This window comes from Amphibalanus amphitrite, unplaced genomic scaffold (assembly GCF_019059575.1).
Source record: "Amphibalanus amphitrite isolate SeventyFive unplaced genomic scaffold, NRLGWU_Aamphi_draft 000011F_arrow, whole genome shotgun sequence".
NCBI classification, from domain to species: Eukaryota; Metazoa; Arthropoda; class Thecostraca; order Balanomorpha; family Balanidae; genus Amphibalanus; species Amphibalanus amphitrite.
Window position 1 is genome coordinate 756,307 of NW_024881507.1, and position 27,442 is coordinate 783,748.

Below are 27,442 nucleotides of genomic sequence, written 5' to 3' on the forward strand. Positions count from 1 at the left end.
TTCGGGCGACATTTGTCGTCTGGGAGTGGCCGGTGCTCCCCAGGGATAGCACGGCTGCCGGGCGGCTGCCGGCACACCGAGATCAATCCTGGCCGCCCAGCCGCCCGGCCGCCTGGCTGCCCAGCATGACGCCTATGAGCCTAATCAGGCGGGCGCGGGCGCCAGGCCGCCTGTTGCTCGGCGCCATACGGTGCCCTGGGGTCAGCGTCGACCTGACCCGGTGCCTTTTCAGCGTCCGAAGGAGGCCGTAGCATTGCTCCCGATGTGTTCGTAGCTCGTTCGTAGCTTGTTGCTCACGACAGTCACCTCATTATTTTGTTGATTTTGAAGCACACAGCTTCTTCAGCTTGTCAATCGATTGTAGTGACTAGTGAATATTTGTCTCACACAGGACCGCACCCGAATTTCGTCCCATAGCTCGAGTTTCGGACGGCACCGTAAGGTCAGGTCACAGCCTGTTTCTGTGGTGGAAGGAATCCGCTCCTGGCCCGGTCTATTCAATATGACCGATCCGAGCCTGGTGCCATCATTGTGCGCCAATGCCGAAGAAGATTGGCTGCCTCTCGGCGGGGGGGGGGGGGGGGGGGTCGGCGCCGATTGCTATGGGGGAGGGGGGAGGGGGTGGGGTGACAGCTGGAGCCGCGGCAGTCGTATCTGACGAGCACCGCAGGATAGGCCGGCCCCAGACTAATTTCACCTGTGGCGCAGTAATTGTCCTCATTGACACCAAAATTTGCGCTTATGTAGCGCACCCGCCGAAGGTCGACTCAGCGCGATGCCTCTCCCTTTTCTCTCATCCCATGACCCTATGAAATGATCGAGATCAAAAGGGTCCAGCCCAACAAAAGCGATTCAACGTCAGTTTTTCAAATGAAGTTTTGTTAGAAAATTGAGCGGTGTTCTCAATTTTGGGAAACATATCTGTACCGCGGGCCCACTGATCGGTGCGTTGTGCGTAGTGAAGTGCCCGCTGACTAACGCCGACCCGTCTGTTTACCAACGATAAGGTGATACGTTTTGATGAGCTGCCGTAACAGATATGTGTGAAGAGAAGTTGGATGCCCACACAACCACTGTTAGGGAGGACCTCACTCGCTCCTGCCGGCAATAGGTACTCGCATATGCTGATTTGTACCGCGCACTATCCATTTCGTCCTTTGCCGTTCGTGCACGGGTATTCTGCTCCCTGTGCTCATGACATCAGACAAAAAATAACAATATGTGCTGTTATTTTTTCTTTTGTCCCCTCGTTTCGGTGTGTCTGATGGATGTCTGGCCGGCAGGTGTATCCTCCAGAATTCCTTTTCCGTGCGGACGCTGGTTGATAGCGTGACCCCGCGACCTCTGTGACGTCAGCAACTCGCGGTCAGGTTACCGGCGGCCCTCGCGTGCCCGGGGTGGGTCGCTCTGTTCTGCGGCTAATCACCACCGCCGGCGGGCCCATTGTCCATCCGGGCTTTGACATCGACCTGCACCGAGACAGGCGCGGCCGCCGGCGCCACATCATCCCTCCTGGGGTCATTAGTGTGTGCCGGGGGGCGCCGGCCGGCCGCCGCCCGTCGCCGCCGGCCAATTTCGGTGAGGAATGGCCCGTATTGAGCTGCCCCGGTACCGGGCTGTAACGGGTGCAGGGTGGGGGTGGGAGAGGGGGGGGGGACTCTGACGTCAGCGCCGATCGGCCCGGCGCTGTAAACGGGCGAGGTGTCAGGGTGAAGGTCGAGGAAGTCACTGGGCCTTGGTGAGAAACAAACACCATATCTCTTATCTTACCAGCCAGGCTCTTCTGGCATGATCTGGGGTCTACGCAAAGAGGCGATTGGTGCTGAAGAAGTTGTGGAAGTGCTCTGCCCATTCCTAAATTCACATTTGCATGGCATCCAGAATCCAGATACTTCACATTGTATGCAGTGAAGAGAGCAGCAGAGTCGTCTCTTTCTATTCTTTTGTTAGGATATGCGGTCTGATGGGCGAGCACCCAGCCCTCTGCAGCGGATTAGGCAGCGGTCTATGATGGATTGTCATCCCGTTTGACATTGATGAGATGTCTATCCGACCACAATGGCCGATGACAGGGGAAATTGAGATATTGGCGCAACGCCAACAGGACCTGAGCTGATAAATAGCAGTAATACGGATTCTACGAGTTGAGTTGCATAAGAGTCATTTCATCCTCTATCTTCTTGCACAGACTGCTCCAAAACTAGCACTTTAATTGAATCGGTGTTGACCAAAGTACTCGGGCCAGTTTGCACTGCGTATCGATGTCTATCATCTACTATCAGGTGGGCAGTGGTAGATAAGTCGCGGAATTCGTTGTGCGGCTGCCGTGGGCCGGCCTGACACCCTCGCTGGTAGACAAATCCCGGCGGCGGCAATACTGGCTCTGTGCTTTGAGTAATTTTCATGAAGTATCAGAGGTGCGACTGGTGACGTCGAGAAATCTCTGTTTGAGGGAGAGGAAGGGGGAGGTTCAGCGGGGACAACGCGCGTATTACAGAGCCACGAACAGCCACGAACCGAGCTCCGCTACATCACTTTGTATAATGATACAATGCACAAAGAACAATTCCTTTCATTATATTTGTCATATTTGGGGTGTGTGGATTTGTTTAGACTCTACTACAGCTGCTCCGGTAGTCTAATGAGCGGGGTCTGGCCTGTGTCAGCTGTCTGTGAAGCATCTGCCGCTCCCGAGTGGAGCGCGATGTGGCGACTGAGCAGTAGTCCTCGGTCCGTTTGTTTGTGTGAGGCAGAAGTGATTCAAGGTGTTTTCCTGTCTGCGCTGCGAATGCCATCGGCCACTTGGCATCTATCTTCCGACTGAGTTCCAGTAGTAGGCGTTGATACCAAATATACAACTGACCTAAGCAAATACACGGTGACCACACATCCGGTCTGCCGGCCACCTCTGCTGCGTGGGACGCGCTGTCTGGAACACGGGAAGGGGCGCACCGGGCACTGAGATAACCAACTTCACGGGACTCGGAGTTCACCAACGTATTGGGACACAAAGGTCACCCGCGTAACAGGGCTCTAAGGAGCGCTACATATTACATTACAAGGCAAGGAGGTGGGCTTCGTGACGTGGCATGGAAGTCATGGTCGCAATAGGGCACTAAGATGTCACATAGCGGCGAACACCGAAAATTCGTAACTGGTTGTTGGCCTGCCTGATTCATATTTGTTAAGTGGAGTAGAATTGAACTTTCTGTCACACTGATATTGCTTATTTTCGCTATCATTTTACTGCATAATTATAGTGTATAATACAGATATGCGTAACCTGTATCTTTTGTAGACCGGTGTTTGTCTGACAGCACCTATTCGGCGTGTCCCTGACTGGTGTCCTCTGTCTCTGCCGCAGGACTCGCCGACCGGCGTCCCGGTGACCCTCAAGGTGGACCCGCACGGCTTCTACCTCTACATGGTCGACCAGAACAAGGTGAGGCTCGCGCTCCCCCAGCGGACCACCGCAGATAGTGCGGCGCGGACGGCACTGGGGACGGCGCTGCTGGTCGGACGGCCAGGGAGAGAACAGCGATATTGAGGCTGAGCAAAGACATTTGGTCGGCAGCTGAGAGCTGCGAGCCAGCGTCCATACCTGCGCAATAGTGATACTGCAATGATACCGGCCGCAATTAAACCCGCGTGACATTTTAAAACGAACTACGTATTGGTCGGTGCTATCAAAAGTGGACGCCACACAGCCTGACTCTGGTGGCCTGGTTGTAATGACTAATGAGACCGCGGTGGTTGTGGGGTTCTCAAGGTGACATAAAAATACTTCGGTCCACTTCCCATGATTACGACTTGATTAAACAACAATCATTTGTGATATTCGAACAGATGCGTGTTACATTAACCATTCCAGAGGGAACCAGTGTCGAAACTGACCAGCCTCGTCTGGCAGTCAGCCTCCCTTATACCACCCGGGTGGTCTGTAATGCCCTGGGGCGGTACATCACGGCCCATCCCGGCCCGCATGAAAGCGGCCGCCCCCTGCCACCATTTCCAGGTTAACGGTCACTCGGGAACGAACTGGCATTGCAATCCGCCCTATAGTGAGGCTCGTTAATATCAATATCAGTCATAACGTTCACTAGTTAACGTCCATCGACCGGTGTGCCGCGCGGCGGCGACCTCGCGCTCGGCGCGTGATAGGGCTGCCGTGAGATCTTGGCCGTAAGGGCCGCCTCCGTACGCGCGGGGAACGTGCCGTGACCGCGCGAACATGCCCCATCGGGGTCCAGCGAGCAAGAATGGCAGTGGGGAAAACTGGGGAAGGGATTCGTGTGAGCAGAGGCATGAAACAGCAATAGCAGCATCCGTTGTGACCGATTGCTCAGTTAATGTCCAGGTGCCGTTAGCTATGGCTGGATGCTCGGAAACGCCGATTTAGAGTTTTCCCGAGCGCTTCCAGTGCGATATCCTGAAATAGAGCTTACTCTGGGGTGAAGGGACTACAATACCACGCGAAGGCAGCCACCCGCATGCGATTATGCATTTCCTGATTGGCGTTGACGTTTCGACGCGTCCAATAAGAGATCAATATAAGATGATGTAACAAGAAGCTGAACACCACTGCTATGTACTAGCCCGGAAGTAATACCAAGAGTGTGCTCATCCTCAAAGGCTCCATCTGTCTGTTGCCATACCGTAGACTTTTGCTCGACCATCAAAGAAATACAACTTTTCATATGTAGATTTACACTTTTCCTCGAAAGCGAATCATCAGACGCCGCGCTGTATGAAATTTCCACCGGACCGTCAGCTCGAGGTCTGCTCGCCACCACTGATCGCCAGCGCTCAGCGTTTTTGGGAAAGTGGGCCCGACGTGCCCCGGCATCGTCAATCGCACCCTATTGCAGGGACGCCGCCAGCCTATATGGGGGCAGTGGCCGGCGGAATTCTGATGTGGCGCCTTTAGAGTGGTGGTGTCTGGTTTGGCGCTTCAGCTCGTGTATCCGAGAGAGGAAAAACTATATTTAGCTACATTTGCTCGGCTTCCAAAAGCCCGACACGTTTGCGGCTTGCTACTGTGTGATCCCAAGACATGACTGGATTTTCATGGACGGCGACATTGGGTCTGATGACTGGGCGGTGGGGTGGAGGCGGCTGGCAGTGGTGGTACACCGATCGATGTGCGCCGCCGCCGCCACCGCCATCGCGTCGCCATCGTGTCATGTCATTGCGTCATGTCATGTCGCCCAGCGTCTGCGCTCCGTCGCTTACGCCTGTCAGAGGCCGATTGTCGACCGTCGCCGGCTGATGTCCCTCGGGCGGACAATCTGCCGCCGTCAGACGGCGCAGCGCTGAGGCTTTTTACCTAATTACAGCGGATCAGCCAGCGGCGAACTTGGCTCTAATTTGGATGGGATGGCTCTGCGGGACTTTTTTTCTTCTTCTTCTGAAGATTGTCGGAAGTTTTGGATGATGAAATTAGCGATATTTGGTTTTGTTTGATTCAAGCCAAGAAGTACCGCATTTTGAGAGGAGTTGTGTGTTCTGACCTCAATGCAATGCACGCACTCTTCTGACCACTTGAAGACCACTGTTTGTCCCATATCGACCACTGAATACTAGTTGCTGAACAGTGGCGTGCGTGCCTTTGTTTTAGAGCCTCTTCTTCCGCCGCTCAGACACATTTACTAAATGGTGACCACAGCTGAGGGCGCGGTCACCCGCTAGCCGATCGGCACGGTTTGTCGTGACCGTTGGGCGGCGCTGAGTACAGACAGACAGGCTGGGAGCTGCCCCAGCTCGCCGTCTGCCGGCGCCGCCCGCCCTTCCGACCTTGGTGCCGGAGCCGCCCGCTGCTGTTACACTGGCCAGCTGCCGCGCTGGGCTCCACGGCCGGCTGGCCGCCAGTGTTTCTAACCTCGCCGGTCCGCGTCTGGGACCCGGCAGTGCTGCAGAGGGCTGTCTCCTCTCGCCGGCCCGGCGACGACGCTCGGAGCCAGCGAGGAAGCTGTTTTTGCCGTGGGCGATAGCCGCGCTGTCTGATGGGCGATGGCTGCCTCGGAACTGGCGGTCCGCGCTGAATAGGAAGGCCATTAGAGCTGGATTTCGCCACTCTGTTTGTCTGTAATAGTGGGATGCCTTTTCCCGAAATCGACGGAGATAGCGCCGGGCGGCGACTTGCTATTAATTTCGCGAAAATGGAGACGACCGGGCGGGTTCCGTTTCCAAGGGAGGTCACTTACCTAATACCTACAGGGGTTTGAAATGTTTATAGAAATAAAGTCAAACTTCTATGAATTCCACATTCAATTTATAGAAGATGTGACGATGTCACTGGATGGTGTGACGATCGGTTGAATGAATGATAAACAAATCATTCGTAGGTTTTTAAAATGGGTATTAAGCCTCCACCTAACGGATAAACTAGATTGAAATGATTGGCCCGGATGTGACCATAGATTGTTGACAGGAGTTCCCTTTAACAGGAATAACCGCATCTAGCTAATGCACTGGAGGGCTCACTATTGTCAAAGCAAATATCTATCACAATTGACAGCTCACCAAACTCGGCATGGCACTGACTTCCGGGACCATTCCTATAAGTGGTTTCGGTTGTAGGAAACGACGTACTCTCCAAAATTGGGCTGTTGTTAATAGCAACGGGTAAATTCTGAATGTTTCGGACACACTTTCGTCCTCATTTTGTACACTGTTGCGGTCAAGAATCATGCGTTCAAGATTCTGTCGGGCGTCATTGATTTAAAATAAATGACAAACATGAAAAGTGAGCACTGGTTGTGTGTGGTTCATCCACCGCTGGCCGCCTCCCTCACCGCCAACCTGACCTCCAGCTGGCTGTGATAGGTCACGAGGGGTCACGAAGCCATGACTGGAGCAGCGCAGGGATATGATGGAGCGAGTCCAGCACCGCACGAGCGGGCCCGATCCGCGGCCAGCTCCGTCAGACACGCGCTGGACTGACGGACGGTGAATACTTGGGAGGGTGACTGGAGAGCCAATGGCCTCGGATTTTTGAAATTCCTGGGTCTTGGATCTTGGGAATCCATATCTCATAGTTGATAGAAAGCCAAATTTTGATGCTTTTTGTGCATATCTAAAAATGCTGTATCTGCTTTAATTATTCTGTATTTTCTTATTGTTATTTCATTCATAACCTTGTTCGTAAGCTTTTGGTGTTTTTAAGACTCTACTTATGTCCTATTTTCTGCGCGAACAACTGTTTGTGAAGATTCATCCAGGTGCGACTCATGTTATAAAGAAAACAGCAGTACGAAGCGCCCCACTTTGCTCGCTCCCAGCAGGATTCCTTGTATCGGAGAAATGAGTTCGGTACTGTGAACTGGTGGCGCTGACACGGTTTTTCGCGTCCGACATGACACCTTTCTAGTAAAACCCAAATGCGTGTCATTTGGACGCACCAGACGACCATTTCGCATCATGCTAACCAAGTAATCGTTTTCCAGAATTGGCGAAACGGTGCGCGATTTTCGGGCTTTTATTGTTTGCGGCCGACTAGAACCCCAAGTGCTAAGTACAGGGTTCTGCGGTGCTAACAGCCTTTCCTGGTCAGTTGCGTGTGTGACGGTGCTTACCCCAGTCAAGTCGCCCTTGTCAGCCCGGCGAGGATACGGTGGGATATGGTGGAGTGCCTCGCCAGTGGGGGGTGTTCTGGTGGCTGCTTGTCGCTGCCGCACGACATCGGAAACTTTCCGGGAACGAGCCGAGTTGGCTGGCCAGTTGGGGAAAGTTTTAACTGGCCGCGGTATGTATTTCAGTGTTGAACACGCCTTCTATGCCAGCTGAATGTCAAGGCGCTCGAGCTGCTGACTCTGCTGACTCGCCGCTCTGTTTTCAGGAGGTGGAGTTGCTGGATATCCTCACCATCAGGGACACCAGGACGGGACGCTACGCGCGCACGCCGAAGGTGAGTGACGCCGGGGAAGCGTAATTGAATAAAGCATCTCTTCACTTAGAGAGATGATTTCACCTATCGTCGGGAAGCTTTGGATTTCTAGTTTCTGAGCAGCGAAGTTCGTCTTGATCATCGGATGGCCCATCAGTAGTTGTGTGGGTCAGCATGCTCAAAAACGGTTATTTTGGCCATGAAAGAAACGATGGCTAATGTACTAACACCACATCCTGTCAACCATGCATATGTGACCCCCATCTTCCCTACTATCCGTCCCCGCACTGTCGTCCCACTGAACCCACTCTAGCCCCCCCCCCTACCCTCCCTCCTCCTCCCTCTCCCACACTATATGCCTCCACACACACCGCCGCCACCGCTGTGCCAGACAGCTTTATTGAAGAGCGTGCTTATCTCTGGGCCGTGAGGAGGAGAGCGCTCGCTCGCCCGGGGCGATAGCGGCTGTCGGGGGCCGGTGTGAGGGCCTCTCTGGCGCTGGGTCCCTCGGGGAGGGAGGGAGGGCTCCCGAGCGGCGCACCGCACTGGAGCGCTAGAATATGTATGATGTCTGGCTCAGTGGTGTGGTGTTTTGCCTGTGCCCGTCACGCGACATGGCAGTGTTTGTGATGGTATGTCGTGTTGTGCCGTGTTGGGTTGTGCCTCCGTATATCATGAGTGGCGGCTGTACCGTGAATTTCGTTGGGACGTGTCTCCGTTTCGTGACCGTTTGTACCGTGACGTTTTATTGAGTCGGTCGTACATTGGTCCCGAGGGATGGTGCACCATGATTCGGGGCTAACAACGCCACGCCCCCTGGCAGACCCACTGATATATTTAGACTCCTCGACATCACATGCCGCCGCTCAGCATATCGTATACCGCATCGTGACAACATGGGATTTATGAATACCGCGCGAGTCGTGCCATTCATCGCCATCGCATGCCACATTTGGCGCTACTGTGACACGCGAGGTTATGATTTGCCGTTTTCTCAGCCGTTTCACATAGCACAAAATTGCGATGTACGATGAAGAATGGCAGTGCTTTACACGTCTGCAGTATTGTCGTGCGGCAACTATTTCATTCCTTTTGGATCATTGCACCATTCACTATTCAACATCCGTCGCTTTTGACTCAACTGAGTCAACACTTGCAAGCTGCATTGTTAAATAACTGATGAACGTCACATTATTCTGCCTGCAACTGCATGTCATCTGTATGTCCAGTGTTTGATTGGGACGTGACATCACCCTACAGCTGATATGAAGTATCATGTTGTGCCCTACCGTCCCATATCGTCCCCTATCGTCCCGTACCGTTCCGTGCCACACCAGTCGTGTTGCGCTGTACCTCGCCGTACCGCCCGTACCGTACCTATCAGCTCCTTCTGTGCCGCTCCGTGCCGCCCGCCCTAGCAGTATCGAGCGGCGGCCCTGACCTCGGCGGCGGCGCGGCGCTCAGGCGCTCGCCGGCCGCCCGTTCCACCGCCCCGGGGCTGTTTACGGTCTGACACCGGTACGGCGGCGCGTGTGAGCCGGCCGCCGGCTGTCTGTCCAACTGATGAGGGACCTCGTGCGGGGCGGGACGGCCGCGCCGGCGCGGTGTAGGCTGTATCGTTACATGGGTATCGGGGCGGTGGTGACGGTCGTGAATGTGAGGGGAGGGGTGGCGTTTTAACATTTTTTTAGCTCAAGGAATTATAGGAGTGAAGAAATAGGAGATGCGCTGTTTCTAGGAAGAAGCTACCTTTATCGAGTGTCGACTTCTGTTACCTAAGGCGAAATAAACGAAATTTAAGTCTTCATATTTCCCACTTATTTCCTCCTGATCCACCTAGAAAGGCTAACACCCACCACATTTTCTCTCCCAATCCGTTGCGTTCGTGACCGGAGGCCCCCGATAGCTCAGGTCTCGATCCGTGCGAGATCAGACGGGTTCCTTTTCAATCCGACCCCGTCTGCGCGGCACAGCCTCTGTCGGCCAGTCCAGCACACCTGGCGGGCAGTGCGGCGGCCGCCGTCCCAGCTGGCTGGTCGTTGCGGTAGGTCGGTCGGCCGCGGCGGGCGGAGCACAGCAGGTGTCGAGCCGCACCGTCGCGGCTGCGGCTGCAGTGGCAGCAGCAGCAGCGGTAGCAGCAGCCCTGTCCCGTGTCCGCGATGGCGAACCAACAAAGTACGAACTCACTGTGCAGCGGAGAGACTGCAGGGGAGACGTGGTTAGCTGACGGGTTTCCCTTACAGTGCCAGTGTCATCGTCATGTCCCCTGTGTTTCCCTTTCTTTCCATCGCCCTCAGACATGAACATCATTGTGTTCATTGTTACCCACCGCCATCCATCGTTCTTCATGTCACCCGTCGCTATCATCTGATATCCACGTATCATCTGACGTACTTCAATCACGGACATGCCGAGACGCCCGGCGTAGATTTGTGGCTCCAGTTTATCATCTTGGCGAGGTGGGCTGTCGCGATGACACTGAGTTTCAGTGGGAAGCCGAGCAGAGATCCCTGCGGAGGTAACGTCCGAATCGGCGGCGAGATCCTGGCTGACGAATGGTGCTAGTGGAATGTGGGATGTGGGTTCTTGGAATGTCTGATGTGGGAAGTTGGACGTGCGAATTAAACGTAGGATGTGACAGATGGTTTTAAACGTACTGACTGAGGCGTAGGCTATACGGAAGGAGAATTATACGTAGCACCTGAAGATTCCAAGCACCAAACTCATGGTGCGCTTCTTCCATAACACTTTTGGGTCCGATCAGGCGCATCCACTGAGCTCCGGAGCCCAGCGTCACCGCCGACTCATCAGGAGGAGGCTGGAGAGCGGTGCTGACACGACACCGAGCGGGTCGTGCAGATGGACGATCGCGGCGCGCCGGCACGCGACGCCGGCTCCCCGTCCGTCTTCTGAATGAGATCTGCTGACTGGTGCCGACGCTGGGGACAGAAGCGGCGGTGACAGCAGCGGTAGCGGCGACGGCAGCGGTGCGGCGACGGCATTGGCGGTGACGGATAGCTTTGGTGGTGGCGGCGGCGGCCTTCGTCATTAGTCTGAGGGAGAAGCGGGGTTTCAGGAAGACGAGGAGCAGCTGAATCTTATGCGAATCCCTACGGGGCTTTGTTAGAATCTACTCAAAATGTTCTGACTTAGGCACTAAGATGTCGTGGGCCTTGCCTCTCTGACAGTTGTCAGCATAGTCGGCGGAACGGGGAGGGCACCGGGGCACCGTGCCCCCCTTTGATTTTGGCATTTTAACATTAGCCCTATGGGCGTTGCATGGAAAGAATGGGACCAAAAGTCGGCAGTGTCCCCACCCTGTATGTGGGGTGGGGGCACTGCCCACTTTTGGGGGCACATACGCTTCGGTAATGGAAGGTGTTCCGCCGCTACTGGTTGTCAGGCCATATTTAGGACGATACCACGAAGTCCGAGTGTTTTTTCCTCGGTGATGTGTGGGACCGGCCGCGACAGGCGTAGGTTCGAACGTCGAACATCCACGTGCCACGGCTAAACGGCTTGTCGCCAGAAGTAGGTGCTGCACTTGTTTCTGCGTACCCTGAGCTGCGGCCACCGCGGTGGTTCCCGGCGGCGAGGGTTGGCTGCCTCTGTTCTGTTAGCGGTGTATCCGATCACGGGCGCCGGCCACTGGGTCAGTGCGGCCGGCCGGTGGATGCTACATATCCGGATTTCATTTAGACTAACATTTTTAAGCAATTAAGTCGGCTTTGCATCGATATTTTTTTGTGGACCAGTGACGGGGTAGTGTAAAGGAAATAGTTATTACATATCCTTGCATATCTTGTCTCCAAATTCTGCGCGGTAGCGTGTACCCAGTATCCAGTATCCAGACCCTGTCCTGTAGCGATCTGTCTTCTGCGTCTGCAATAGACCCTTGTAACCGGCGGACTGTGTATGGTGTATGTACCGGACGGTCTGCCGTTCTTTGTGCCAGCCCTGCAGGGGCTCTATGGACGAGGATGTCCGAACAGCACACATTTGGCGGTGAGTCGGTTACTGGCTTCTGTGGTTGGACCGACCATTGACAGCCTGTGTCTAGTACCGTCGTCTGTCTGGGACGCAGGTGACGGCGACAGCTGGGGTATTCTATGGAATGTAGACTTCACCACAGCTGGCTTTGGTCATAACGAGGCCGCTGCTCCGACCTTCATCACCCCCACATTACTACCGCGGCAGTCGCCTCAGCGATTACCTGTCCAGTGCGGATTGTTGATACTTACCAGACGCTACCCATTCAGCGACTACCTACCTGTCCACAGCGGGCTGTTGATACCAGACGCTACTCATTCCCTGGCGCGCATCGATCGAGTTAACAGTAATACAGGCTCCCGTCGGCCGCTAGCAAAAACGCCGTCACGAAAAAAACTGTATGTCTGTGACCAATGGACCGAAGAAATAGCGCGCCTCGGCGGCGCAATACGTGCCGGAACTGATGATGGAATTCGCCGTCGCGGCTCGCGCTCGCGTAATCAACGGTCGGTGTCTATGGAATCCACAGTGTGCTGCGGTGTAATCAACGGTCGATATTACTTATGAGGACCGTTTATTGTCACCCTGTGGGAGGTGGGTGTTCAGAAACGATGAAAACGGTTAACGACGGTCTGTCTTGGCTACTTATTATGCTAGGGAGTATCGTTATTCGTTAGGTATCGGAACTGGCGTCGGTACTCGGTAGTCGACTCCCGAATTTTGTCCGGCTTCTGTCACCGTGCGGTCGCGCCATCTCCGGTCGCTCTCTGTGACACTGTGTGACCCCAGCTGACCCCGCAGTGCCACTGGCGACCCGGACGTCGCTGCAGTCGACTGCCCGTGCCATCGTGTGAGCTCCCTGACCCGGCCGTGCAGCCCCCGCGACCCGGCCCGGCCACTCAGCTCGCCGGTCCAATCAGGGTCGTTTGTCGCAGGGCTTTTTAAACGGAAATAGCTACGGTATGAACATAGTACTAGCTGTGCTCATGTCTGTCTGTGTCGTTGGCACGTTTGTAATCGTACCCAGTTTAGGGTGAACCTATTTCTTCTAATAGCTGCCAAACCACTGCCACCGTTCTTATTTTCAAGAATCGGAAGGGGATGGCCAAAGCCGCTACGCAATCATACTGACTGATCCTGTGCAGTCTCGTCTGACCTGTCTGTCAACCTGCCTGTCACGTCTCTCTGTGACCTGTCTGTTTCTACGCGACACCATCAGCCACCGACTCGCAGTGACTCGCCCTAACCCGCTCCTTTTCACCCGCAGGACCAGAAGGTGCGGGAAATCGTCACCATGGGCAGCACGGGCACCCTGGAGGACAAGACGCTGACCGTCTGCTACGGCCCGGACGTGGTCAACGTCAGCTTCGTCAACTTCTGCTGCAACAGTCGCGACACGGCCAAGGTAGGATAGTGCTGCAGCATTAGCGATACGGACGAGATAGGGTCGCTTCACCGTTCAGTGCTCATTGTGAAATTAAACATGCGAACAAATTAGTCAAGATGAAAAGCAATGCATTTCTCTTTCGGTCGATTTTTGTACAGATAAATGGTTCAGACATATTTCTGGCAGAACATACGTAGGATACTATTCGCTGTTCTTGATATATTCGGAGCACTTTGAAAGGTTACATTACAAAAATAATCTAAATTTGGTCCTCTACCACCGTCTGTGACTTCGAAGAGAAACATTACAAAACACATCTAAATCTGGCCCCCGTATCCATATCACCGGATATACATCCCAGTGACGTGTAGGGCCAGGAAGTCATTTGGTCTGATTGGTCTGAATGTCTGGTCCGCGGGCGATAGTTCCCGCTCGTCACGCTATGGTACCGCTCACGACACCCCTGCCTGAGGCCGGTCCGGTCGGCCGCCCGTGTTACTGTGAGTGGATGACGCCGGTGGTGGTGCCGATGTGTCACACAGGCTGGGTTATTATCGTTATTATCCGGTGGTGTGCGCCGGTACCACGGTTGAGTGAGAACGCAGCTCGACGTGATATGGCATGATCATAGGAATCAGGGGCAGTGGGGTGCTCACTGCTCATAGCACACATCGGTTGCTTCTCACCCAGCGCTGCTGATTTTTTTTTTCTAACAGCGCTTACGGAAGCATAATCAGTAATCACCACAAATTGCCAATGCAAAATGCTTCCCTCGCATTTGCGTCCATCGCATCTCATCTCAACATTACTAGGAATGAGTAAATTCACGTGAATGCATATTTCCCAACACTTTTATCGTTTTAGACGCTGCTTTGTATGGCGTGAATGGCGAAGTACGTCAATTTATAAAATGGGGTCGCTGGTGACAGCTCCGTAGCTGGTGTCACTGCGCCATAGCGGCCCGCGTATCGATTATCGATTCACACGCTGGGACTTTGTGACTGCTGGTGGCAACAAACCATGGTCTTGGCCTTTGACTATGATCGATCATGACAAACTTCGACCATCAAGGCCTTAACAAGATCTATCTAACAAGGCTACCGGAATCGATTCATATTTATAGCAGTTAATGCTCATTGTCCCTTTGCATGCAAGGGCTTTGATGGGGACCAACTGGTGAACTATCTAACTGGGTCCAATATAGCAACCTTTTGTTCGAATGTATCGTGAAACTTGGATGCTGATTGGTATTGTTACGTTCTAATACCATCGTTTTTATGAGCAAAATGTTCAAACAGCAGACTGACTGCTGCTTAATGACTGAATGAAATGCGGTAGCTTCCAGATATGATGTGCTTCCAGCGTTTGATCGCTGCTTGGCTGATCTATAGTTGCACATGCATGAATAATCCGTATGGCCTCCCCTGAGTCCCCATGCCCATGTCATGCGTGTGCGGAGCGACCTCTGATAGGACTGTTCATCGACAGTTTTACCCAGCTGAAATATCAGCAATGTGCCTTGACCTGACCTGACCTGACCTGACCTGACCTGACTTCTCCCCAGCTGTGGTGCGACGAGCTGCTGAAGATGGCGTACAACCTGCTGTCGCTGAACGGCAGCATCACCACGTTCCTGCAGAAGGCGCACACACGCATCTGTCGGGACGTGGATCGCGCCGGCCGGATCCCCGTCAAACAGTGAGTGTTGACGGACCTCCCCGGTCACCGGGCAGCGTGGGGAACCCGAATATGGGGAATACGGGATACCGCGACCGGTCCCAGATCTGAGAGCGGGGCGATAATGGCGAGATGTCCCATCAAAAGACGTGCGAATAGCGGAGCTTTAATGAGCCAGAACGGTAACTCAAGCTCGTGCTCTACCTTAGTCGAGCCATTTCAATTTCAAATGAGACAGGGAATCCCTCTCGTCACACAGTGGCATGCAGGTACTTATCTAGTTGTTACTCAGATGTGCGCTCCTCATTAGAGCAAAGGGCCTCATACGTAAATTACGAGTATATCGTTCTTTGTTGATTTTTCTCTGCTCACTGCTCAGCTTTGAGCTTCAAGGCAAAAAATCTCATTCTGAGCTCGCCATCTCCGGGTACCAATTAGGAAAGTTCATTTGCGAAGTCGGCAGGGAGCAAACCAACGAACACCTTCTCCTAGCATGGTGAGCTACACAGCGTGAGGATGGTGGCGTGTTCTTCCCAGATCAGACGCTCGCCAAGGAATTCACGACGTTGACTTTTCATCATGGATGGGATTCGGCGGATCACTCGTTTGAGACGCCCTGGGTGCGATCATCGTCAGCGATCGTTTGTTTGATTTGTGATGTCATTGGCAGTATCGTCACGGTGCTGCTGTGTTTGAGCGTTGGTGCTAGAACGATGACGCTTGGCTGGAACGGCAGTGTGGTACTACGATTCTTGAGACGGACGGTATTGCAAGGTTTTCTGTAGTAGCCTACAGACAAACATGTTGCAAATGACCTCTCTGACACCTAATTCTCGAGTTAACTTTGCTACCGGTTCCAACTGCCATCTCAGCGCTTACATTTAGCACGAGAGAGGCGAAAAGTAGCCAGAATAACCCTTATGCCCGGTCCACGGGCCGTGGCTGTATGTCTGGCCCGACTGCGTGGGGCGAGGATCTGCCGGTCCACGCTCAGTACCTCCATCGATCCCGACGAGGCGCTATTCCGGCCGTGTGTTATTCGGCCAATCCCAGCGGCGGCGTTCGCTGATGGCGCCTTTTTGCCGTCTGTCCGACCCGCATTGTTTACCTAGTGGGCGTTGGACCTGTCTCATCTCCTTGCGGCAACGCGGGCAGGTATCAGAAGCGGCATAAGCTTCGCCTGCTTCCTCGCGCTGCGGCGCTTCTGAGCTAGAGGTGGCAAAAGGTGACAATTTTGGGTACCAGACTCGAACCAGACCCGGCTGGACATTTCTGGAACCAGTCAGACCCGTTATAAAATGGAATCGGAACCAGTTGGACCCGTTCCCCAAAAGTCAATGAATACAAACCATTTGTAGAAACCATTAGTTGCATCATGTTAGCCTTTTTCCTACTGGGAATGCTTATGAGCTATAGTGTGGAAAGGAACATACATGAGCAAATGTTTTCTTCCCATTTACTTCAATATTTTGCAATCAGGCGTAGAGTGCAAGATGTAGGTTTATGGTAGGACCCGGTTGGACCCGTCAGAAAATTTCCAGGAACCGGTCTAGAACTATATGGATCCAGACCGGTTCTTTGGACCGGGTCATCGTGTCCACATTTTGCCACCTCTATTCTGAGCCCACCACCTGACCCCGACCCCGACCCCGAGTCCAGCGTCTGACGGCCAGCAGAAGCCACTGGTCGGCCGGCGCCGGCCGCGCGACAGACACAATCGATGACCCTATTGGTGAGCGCCGACCGGCCGCCGGCCGGCAGCCATTGCCTATTCATGACGGGCTCAGTGACGGCTGTCGCGGCACCCACCGCCTCCCGGCGACGAACGGGCGACGGACGGGCGACGGGAGTTCGACCGTCCACCGACGCCGCCCTGTGGGACGTCGGTGCTGGGATGTGCCGGGTTCTAACCTTGTCCTGTTTTGTCCCTGCCCGCCCGTCCCTGCTATCTATTCCCTATCCTGCCCTGGCCACTGCCAGCCTGCATTGCCGAGACCCCGCGGGGTGGCAGGCGGTCCGGACAGGCGCGGATTGGGAATTGTTTGTGGTGACCGTGCGGCCGCCGTGGTGGGGCGGTCTGCTGATTGCTGCCGCGACACTGGATGGTGCCGTGACCATCCATGGCGCGTGCCTGTGGTGTTGACCGCTACTCGACTGTCAGGACATACTGGCTGGCGGTGGCAGTCCTTGGGATGTCACCCCCCCCCCCCCCCTGACTCCGGAGTCCCTGGCGGCACACGGCACAGAGCCCCCGTGGGGTCCGCGCCGGCCTCTGTGGCGGCGCAGACCGCCCCCGGCGGCGGCCGCCGCTGTTTATAAGAGCTCGCTAATGACTGCGCCCGACTGCGAGACGCTTACGCAGCCCGCTGTTTGGGCCCGCAGCATTGTGCTCTATTCTGGGCGTTCAGCCGGCTCGCCCCGTCTTCGGTGAAGTAGATTGGATTCTTCAGTTAATTTTTCTGCGCCTATCAACTCTTCATCGTCGTAATTTGATAAGTGCTGACTTGGCCGTATTTTACTTGGAGCTTAGTGCTGACTAAAGCCATATGATTTTCTTTGTGTTCTAATTTCCAACCGACCAGCGTGTTTTGCCGAGGGAAAACGCTGATATCTCCATTCCACTCAGGCGCACGGGGGAGAATTACCTATAAGAAACGCTGGCGTAACGAGCGCCCTGCTTAGCGATGCTTAGTGCGTAGGCATCTGGTGGGATAATGAGGAAATGGGGCGTATATCGTAAGGCATGTCTCGATACCTACAACCAAGCGTTTTTACCTGAGAATTTCTTAGCATGGCATCCGCCTTCCTGTTCGTGCCGTCGTCGACGCTGTCCCTGCCGTCGTCGTCGTCGTCGCTGTCTGTGCCGACGGTGCCGACGGCCATTTTCTGGGAAGCGGCGCCGGCTCCGGTGTCGACGGCAGACCGTTATTAGGACGCTAGGGGAGGGGGGCAGGGGGCTTCTGGTGTCTCCGCGCCGTCTGTGGTGGAGCTTGAATTTAGCCGCCGCCAGCGCAGTGTTGTTGTTTTGGTTGGATTGTGCTTTGTCAGGGACGGATGGAAATTCATAAACTGGGGTATAGATTTTATTTGAACGACGAGTCTTTCACTCATATTTGAGTAGAGGAGTGGACCTGGTCCCGCACCATGCGTCTACCGACGTTTTTTGTCCCTTGGCATGGTTACTAAGTGTGTGCCGGTAGCGGTATGTGGCGCTGGAATCGCCTTCATCACTGCCACACGGCCATGGAACACCGGACGGCCAGTGCTTGCCGTACGCACGTCTCGGGCTGGCAGGATGGCCGTGATTTGTCCGTGTCAGCCAGCGCGATGAATTAGAGGCCGTCCGCTGAACGTGCTACCCCTGATCCGTCATGTTATGTAACACGTTAAGTCGGCCCTGGCATTATGGCGCCACTAGGAATGTGCAACTGCGAACAACCTGTTGAGAGTGACTGAGAGCCTGCACTTTGGGAAAGGTCAGCGGCAGCTGAATATACTTCACTCGTTATGGTTTAAGTTGCACCACAAAGAGCACACTTGCCCTTTTGAGTCAAAAACAAACCACCGCCTTGTCCCACCCTGCTGTGCAGTATTGATCTCATCTCAAAGGATGCCTGGCCGACTCCGTGCAGCCGCCGAGACGGCGCCGCCCGTTCACGACCGGCGTGTGTGCAGGTCCGCCGCTTTATGTGGCCCACTACAATCGTGCTGACATTTTTCTGCCCTAAATTTGACCCGTCAAAGCGGTGTCCGGCGCTCATCGGGTCTAAATTTAGCCTCGGCGGCCATCGGAGGCGCCGAACGGCCGCCGCCCCCGCCGCTCCGGGGAATCGCTCGCCGGCTGGTGGTGGTGGCGGTGCTGCTAAAGTGGGCGGGTTCCAGCGGCCCGCAGTCGCCTGGAACCGCCCGCACCAGCCTGTCCGCACCAATCGTGGTGACAGGGAGCGCCAGAGGCAGGGCCGAGTAACGGGGCGAGGTGGACGTCCTTTGATGTTCTAAGATGATGAGAGAATCATTGCAAGAATATGCTGCATCATTCACATGCTGATTGCAATTACCAGTCAGTATGATATTCTGGGAATGTTGCTGGCTCCTTACGCGTTGATTGAGTGACAAGGATGTCATTTTATTGAACCGTCGCCGAACCGGTTATTCATTATCATCCCCGCTCTCTGAAGGCTCCCCCTCCCCCGCCACGCCCCCGAACCCGTTAGTGCTGACGTCACCCGAGGCCGAAGCCCGGCTGTCTGAGGTGGCCGCTGCTGTCGCCGGTCCGCAGATCACGCCGGCCGCCCTGCTGACACGGCGCAGACGGCACTGCTGGCGGGCGGCCGGCGGCGATACCGCTGATGACGCCTCTGAACTATCCGGCGCACCCAGCGCGTCTGTTGTGGATGACGTTCATTTCCGCTAGCTCTGGACCGGGAGCTCATCAGCGATGTATCCCATGCTCAGTGAACCGTTAGGTAATTGCGGGAATGGCATCCATTCGCGTCATTGAGTTCTTCTGCAATCGGCCGTGTTTACAGCGTTATTTGGCCGCAATTTGTTTGTCTCGCGTCGTCGAGCTTTCCGTGTCATCTGGCTCTCATCTCCCGGTGGGTGTTATTCATTTGTCTTCTGCCGTGATCGTGCCGTGCTGGGTCTGGGCTTGTCTCTGTGTGCGCCCACCGCGCTGGGTCTGAGAGGCTGTCTCTGGCTGCGCTGCCCTGCCTCTGCTGTGGGTCTGAGGACGGTCTGGGGCTTCGCTGGCCCGCTGCGCTGAGTTTGATGACTATCTCGGGTTGCGCTGGGTCTGAGGGCTGCCTCGGGCTGCGCTGGCCTGCCGCTGCACTGGTGTGTGGGTGTGCGTCTGAGAGTGCCGTCATCCCGCCAGCTCGGCTGATTGTGAGGCCGCCGGCGTCCCCGGGCGGCTCTCGGGGCCGGTCGGCTCGGACGTGAAGTGGCCGCCGAGTGCGAGCAACGTCGTTACCGACGGCGGGTCTCGGCCTCTCGGCTGTCGGCTCCGACCGGCTCCGGACGGCTCTCGGCCTCTCAGCCGACGACGGCCGCGATTGAAAATGACGCATCCCGAGGAGAGAGACGGCCGGACGGCCGGAGGAGCGGTGGGAGATAGGTCTTGTCAAACGAGGAGCTGCTTAAACTAGGAGGCTTTTTTACGTAGGATGGTGTTGGGCTCAGCCGCCATATGTATTTAAGGAGTAAAGGATTTTAAGCGGAAAATCATTTATAAGTTTGCAGCCTTTGTAATAAGCAATCGGGCAGAAATGGGTTTGCATTGCACCACTGCAAGTGTAATTCACCAAATGGAAATTTAAAACCGTTTCCAGTTACATCAAGCTTCTCTTAGCAATCGATGTCAAGCTACACTTATTATAAGCCATTAATCCTTTTTGACAGATTTGATCTTACCCAGCTCTGGTCTTTTGATGATTCGGTATTAATCCGACAGCCAAGGGCTAGTTAGCTTTTGATGAACGACATGTCAGCAGCTTATGTGACGACAGCTCATTTAGTTGGTGACGGCTGCGAAATTGGGACGCTGGTGATCCGAGAATCGACCCTGCCATCAAACCACCTACCGACGGGGCTGTACGCGCTGCAAGCGTTATGCTCGACAATCGACATGGCTCGCCAGTATCGATGGCATATTTGTTTTGTCACGATTCTGAATACTCGTTTCGTGATAGGCAATTTACTGTTTATTCTGTATTACTTTAAAAGTGGTCGTCGTTGATCGGTTTTGAAGACAGGACCTGACGCCTGTCTGGACAATGCGGTGTGAGCGGCAATCTTGCAATCTGTTCACTCATGCCACAAGAGTGACTCCATATTAAACTGGTGTGATGCGGGTCAGGAACAGGTGACCCAACAGGTCAGTATTCGGTCACCAGTTAGTAGTTTACTGCAGCATGTAGCTGAGCAGTCTCAGACGTTGGACAGCTGGAATATAACACCTGAATACATCACAGAGCCTGCCTGTCCGGTCGGACGAGGGGCGCGGGAGCCGTGCATAAACGAAGGGGTCACATGGTTGAACGAAAGGCTGCACCAAGCACTCATGCTATCTTGGAACTTGGCTGCACAATGCACACGACGATCCGCCGGTTACTCCACCGAGCAGAAATGAGAATAACGGAAACAGTCATATTATCTTTCTTCCGGTACCTTACAATCCATGACTACCCGGCCGGTGCATCTCGGTACGCTGGTATCGGCCCACAGTTGTGTAATTTCGCTAGCCGACGTCCGGCCCAGCTTCCGTTCTGGTAATGCTGCGGAACGCGCTGGGAACGGACCAGCCGGCTGATGAGAGCTGGTGGGAGCCGGCTGCACGTCGGATGAACCAGCCGGCTGATGAGAGCTGGTTGGTGCTGGTTTGTGCTGGTGGTTGTTTGTGGGAGCTGACTGAGGTAGCCGGGACGTGCAGTGGTGTGGGATGAACCAAGAGGCGATTAGCTCATTTCAACATTTTCTACGCTCATTTGTACTTCGGTGTGGGGAATCACCATCTGATTTTATCCGTCTCTCCCACCACATTCCACATCTCCCCTCTCTGTGCCATCTTTTATATCCCCACCCCACATCTCCTGTGCCGCTGTGGGTACTCTCCGTCCGTCAAGTGGCCTCCCGCCTCTTGCTGAATGCTATCTACCCATCTGCACCGTAAAGAGAAGGAGACCGTCCCTGGGCAGCCTACCCCGGACCAGCTGCCCGGCTGCCCACCCAGCTGATCTATGGTAAACAGCGGGGAAGTGTCCGATGTTGTTGTTCCGGGTGGGCCCTGGGTGAGGCTCTCAATTGTGCCGTGCCGAGAGACGAGTGGAAACTGGTTAGCCAGATACGCCGACCTAGTACAGTGTGCTGTGTTTATGGGTGACGGGATAGTCGGCATTCCTTGGATTCCTCACATGAGTCTGTGTTCGTGGATGAAATGTAAACACTGGCGTCTGGTATGACCGGATGGAAATTCCACTGGGTGTCCACAGCCTGTATACGAGCGCGTCGAAACAATGTGTCTGTGGCGAAGAACATTGATACAAGTTAATTAATATTCCAGACTTTTCAACACGGATCCTCTCCGAGCGTTGACCGTAGACTATTGACTTGATTGATCCGTGTCTCTAATCGGCCGTTGTGGCCCAGTTTGCGCTATTATTGGCTGCCACTGATACGTTAAGTCGATCTGGGTGGGTTCGATGACCGTTCTTTGCACGCAGCAGTTGCGCCGCGTTTCACCGAAATCTGAGCGGTCCTAGCCAGGCATGGTCTGCTGACCGCCGCGGGAGGACCCACGTGTACGATCTGCTGGCCGCCGCGCCGGGCGGTGCCAGTCTGTCCGCGCTCGGCCGGCCCAGCGCTGACCTTTGGCTCCGCTATTACCCCGGTCAGAGGAGCGGCGTGTCACCGGCGGCGGCCCGGCGACATTTGCGGCGCGCCGGGGACACCGGTGCCGCAGCCGGCGCGCCGCGCGCCCAGTTTTGGAACTGTGCCGGCGGGCGGGGCGGAATGACCGGGAGACGGCTACCGTGCGTGACTTCAGGGTATTGAGTGCGATGATTGGATTTGAGACTCGAGGTTTGGACCGCAGACATAGAGGGAGCTGGGGGGGGGGGGGGAAGGGGGGGGGGGCGGTGGGATTTAATGGTTTTAAAGTGGAGTTGACGAGCTGGAAAGGTGCACTGATCCAATCAAAATGAGCTGTTTCATATGGCCTTTCTATGTACTGAAACCAGAAATAAGTAGGTATGGGAGCAGTTTCCCGTGGCTTTTGTGGTAGTTTCGCCTCCCCTTTTCCGCCTTTTTCGTCGTGAAACGGGCGTAAATTTGTCAAAGAACTCGTTTAACCGTGCTTTCCGTCTAAGTTCCGCACAATAAACCCGCTCCCCGAAGACGTTTCCTTTCCACACCCCTCCCCGTGTCTGTGTGTCGTTAACCCATTCCCGTAACGGTGGCTATCTCTGCAGTCAAGTGGCGCTCTGTTCACGCTTCGCTCCTGTTCTGTTGCAGCGTGGTGAAGTCTATAGCCAGTAATAAGGAGGACCGGAAGCGTGTCGAAAAGGCGATGGAGGCGGCAGGTCTACCGAGTGGGAAGGTGAGGTGACGCTTCATTCAATTCAAATGTAGGTGACCTGACTCATCACTAGATCACGTATTGAACTGCACTCAAACTGGTAGTTATTCTTATCGCGTCGCTATAATGAAATATGGCCTGCTGACCAGCGCTCTGAATTCTAGTTCGAGTTCAGTTTGGACTTTCCATTTGTTGCTCTGAAATCACTGCCAGCATTAAATCAAATGGTTGAAATCAGGACCCTGAACTGGCTGTCTCGTTTGAGAAAACTTGAACGGAAATCCATGAGTCCAGTTTCGGTGACATTCAGCCCCCCTAACTTGTCGGCTCGACTTAGGCCCCGGGACTGACGGAACTGGAGGTTTGCTGGTCACGGAGCTGTCTAAGGCGGCTGCCGATGACAACCTGGGCGGCACACTTTGGAGCGTGGTCAGAATGAATAACGTCGTGTGATGGTTTGGCCGGTGGCTGCCCCGCCCCCTGCCCCCGTCTTAGCTCGCTGGTGTCAGCTATGGGTACTGCGTTAGGACCCAGATAAGACTGTCATCAGATATAAGCAGTGTCGATAGAAGCGGGACTGGTGTTGGAAACTGTCCGAGTCGCGGAAGGTGGATGCTTCAGCGGCGCACGGTTATGCGCAGAAGGAGCTGTGGCAGGACGGATCTGGCCCCACCCGCATGTATCATTGCCCCTCGCACTCATCACCAGTATAGCCAACAGTCAGATTCAACACACAGTTGATAGCCATATGACAATAGTCCAATTTACCCTCTATGACGCCTTCTGCTCCCTTCGCTGGCACGTCGTCTCAGCCCTTCCCCCAAGCAGCGCTAGTGTCGACCCTCCGCCAGGCCCTGTGACCTGCCCTGACCCGACCCCGGCTTGGCACGCCCCTCTCACACCGCCCGGCGCCCCGTTTCTTCCCAGTCTGACACGCTAGAACCCGAGGCGTTCACATTCAGACACTTCCTGGCATTCTACATGCACCTGACCGGACGACAGGAGCTGGAACGCATCTTCGACGAACTGTAAGCCATTTGTCCGGTGAATCTGTGTGTGCGTGTGTTGGTGTATGTCTGTGTGTTTGTTGTTTGTGTGTGCATATGTTAGTTGCGCGACTTGCTTGCTGCAGTATTTTTTGCGACTTTCGAGGTAGTTATCGTCAGGGTTGCCTCATTATCAGGGCGTTAGGCGTCGTTGTTGGTTTTGGAAGGGATATACTGACAATGTAGGACTCCTACCTTCTTGGTGTTTGTCACTGAGCTGTGCTATAGTTCACGTTTTCTTTCCTCATCTCATTTTTGGATAGCTATAGCTGGTGCAATCTGTCGTGCTGTGTTTTATTGTCCGTTACGTGAATGCTCATGTCTTGCATGCTAAGACCGCCGCTACTATCAAACGAACCGGCTATTATTGTTTATTCACCACAGCTACCATTAACCCTCTGTTATAGGTTATATGTGCATTTTTGTCAGTCACTAACCTACTCTTCAATAACTCCACCCCCATCTTATTTGCGTCTATCTTGATATCCTCGAAATAACCCAGCCCAAAACCGTTATGCGATGCTAACGAGACCCTGTCGCCTTGGCTCGCCGCTGCGCCAGTGCTCTCCCCGGCACCTCCGCTCTCTGCTGTGGTTTCACCACATTCCTGACCGTTTACCGTCCTCGGGCTGTCTCAGCTGATCATCCCTCACACTCCTCCGATATATCACCGATCACCGCCGTCACCGGCCGCTATTGTCCCACCATACCAGTGACGTCAGTGGTAACGGTGACGTCACTGGACGGCGGCGACAGCGCGCGGCACGGCCGTGTTCCACAGGCTGTCAACGAGGTGTTGACGCGCGGCTACACGTCGACAGGGGGGGGGCAAGGTCAGCCGGGGTCGCCGGCCGGACCGGACCGGCCGCGATAGGCCGCCGGGGGTGGGGAGGGGCGTTAATGTCACCGGTCCGCCGCTCTGTCCGTGTGCGGTGTATGGGGGCCCGATGTCGGCTGTGGCGAAGTGGATTGTATAACGTCTCTGCCGTTATACATACAATCCGCAGCTCGGAATGCCCCGTATCGCTTTGGTAACGCTCCACTTCTGTCCTGTCTATACCAGACGTGAAGCGTATCGACGCGCCTGGGACTGATCGATGCTGGATACGGAGCTACTACTAATGTATTTCAGACCCCGTGAGACCCTGTTTTTCGGCGATAATTTCTTCAGTTTTTGTCTAATTGGCTTGAAATTTTGACATTAGACATTTCAGCTCAAGCGCCGATTTTCATCAATATGGTCTCTGAACAAAATGTCAATATTAAGAGCACTTGTCATTGGCTCGTAATGCTAATTAGATTTTACACCCGGATAGAGGCTCGTTCGCTACCGCAGCGGATTGGATGGGAGCGCTGGCCAATCACGTTGCGCCGGGCCCAACTAAGCTCCGCCCACTGGCCGTGACCGCGCTGGGTATATGCAGGCTCAGTCGGCGGCAGCACCGCGGAGAGGTCGCATGGGGGCCGTGCACTGGAAACATACATGGAATCGGCAGGAAGTGCCTGAGCGTCGAGCGAAAGCTTGCTCTTCATTTGGGGGAGTTGGTAACCGCTTCTCTCTTTTTGGTATATCAACACCGATCCAGCTCAGAATATGAATAATAATCAAAATGAGGATATTAACCTCCCCAGAACCAACATTAAATAGAGAGCTGAGTCATGCACTATCTGAATATCTGAATGAATGCACATTCTGGCGCCTACTTCATGGTCAGGTCGTGCCACTATTCTGTCACCTATGACATCATGCGAAGCCTCTGCACTACTCGAAAATATCGATATGGTTGGCTGCGTCAATTGCTGTTTCTGAAGACGCTATACCTACCTAACTATGCAGAAAAAAACAGAGTAGGATTATTAGTCGCGAGCACTTCTGATTGCCTCAGACATCGCTCCACGAGCTGTGTTCGTTTTCGGGAAGCGTTGAGAAGGGAACAGAAATGTGATGTGCGATTTATTGCGCATGGTAGAAATGTGACATCAGAATAAGGGAAACAAGCGCATAGGCTAGTAAAGAAATCGCGTCTTTTTGTGAAACTAAAGTAACATTTCAAGCTCTCCAATAGTGAGGCAGTAGGCTTGCTTACAGGCATCTTAATTATTTGCAGTTCAACACAAAAGCCTGGGGTCAAGTCAGTCCGGTGACCTCAATCTAGCCAATTATAAAATGGGCTAGTTCTGAAGGTGTTCAATCCCATGAAATCATCTCAAGCATACGCATAAGCATAATATATTTCATATTTTAACCACACTTCTTAAAGGGACTATCCCACCTTTAACATGGGGTTTGAGTTGAGATAGCCAAGTTTGCGGCGAGGTTCAGAAACCACTATCTATCTAGGTTGGAACCCCCGCGGCCTCTTGGTGTTGAAGAAATTCGTTCCCTTCATTTGAAAATGGGCCTTGTACAAGGCCCTATCTTCAACATGGAGCGACCGTTAGTGTGACGTCACCTCGTTTAGTCATTCTGATTTAAATGGGTTTGTCCGTTGAAAAATCGCTTAAAACTTGGTCTGAACTTTGTTGTGGTGCCTACAGATTAAAAAGAATCAGCTTTATGACAGTAATGTGGCCTGGGGAAGGAGGTAATTTTGGGCTGTGACGTCACATATTTGAAAGTTTGTGTTTGGAATATGGGAAGCCTAAGATGTTTAATGAAAAATAAATGCCAGAACCGTGTTCCTGGTCATCCAATCTATAAAGTCGGGCACAATTTAACTGGTTTTAACAACATTTTAGAAGGTGGGATAGTCCCTTTAAATGCTACGGTGTAACTGTTTACCATGCCTTGCAAATTTGACGTAGGTTGACCGACGTCTTGCATCAGTTCACAGTCAATTGACATCAACGGCCTTTTTTAATAACGCTCAATCAAGCAAAAATGCAGTCACTAGCCCTGAACTCAGTATTAAAGTAGATATATCTTTATTGATTGACAAGGTGCAGGTTAATTTGCGATAAATGCAATACCGAAGGCTAGTGCGCTAATAACGAGCGCTAGTTTCTGCTGTATCGTTATTACTGCAACGGCAACCGCAAGGCAGCCACGTCCAATGCGAGCCGCCCCGGTCCGGCATTACGACCTTGGGTGCGGCGGCTAGAGGTACTGCCCCGTCGGCTCCACGCATCCGACTGACCGGCCAAGGTCACCGCTCCGTCCGCCGGGAGGGCGGAGCTTAATGGTCACGTGCCTGTGACGTCACACCTACGTACGGATAGCCTCTACTCCACTGACGGATTTACGGAGCTGATTTTAACATTACGAGGCAACGACAAGTACCCTAACAATTGATATTTTGTTAAGAGACCATATTAGCGAAAATTGGCGCTTGAGCTGAAATGTGCTGTGCGAAAATTTGAAGCCAATTGGATAAATATTAAAT

General features: G+C 53.9%; 1 protein-coding gene across 4 annotated transcripts in view; it reads left to right on the forward strand.

The window, feature by feature from the left end:
• The window catches only part of LOC122381899 (1-phosphatidylinositol 4,5-bisphosphate phosphodiesterase classes I and II-like), a 58,775-nt gene that overhangs the window by 11,807 nt on the left and 19,526 nt on the right, over positions 1–27,442 (forward strand). For all 4 annotated transcript variants that reach the window (XM_043366669.1, XM_043366687.1, XM_043366678.1 and 1 more), the window contains exons 3-8: positions 3,365–3,442; positions 7,838–7,906; positions 13,143–13,280; positions 14,827–14,960; positions 22,950–23,034; positions 23,941–24,041. In XM_043366669.1, coding sequence (XP_043222604.1) covers positions 3,365–3,442; positions 7,838–7,906; positions 13,143–13,280; positions 14,827–14,960; positions 22,950–23,034; positions 23,941–24,041 — 605 coding nt within the window. The remainder of the gene's footprint in view (positions 1–3,364; positions 3,443–7,837; positions 7,907–13,142; positions 13,281–14,826; positions 14,961–22,949; positions 23,035–23,940; positions 24,042–27,442) is intronic.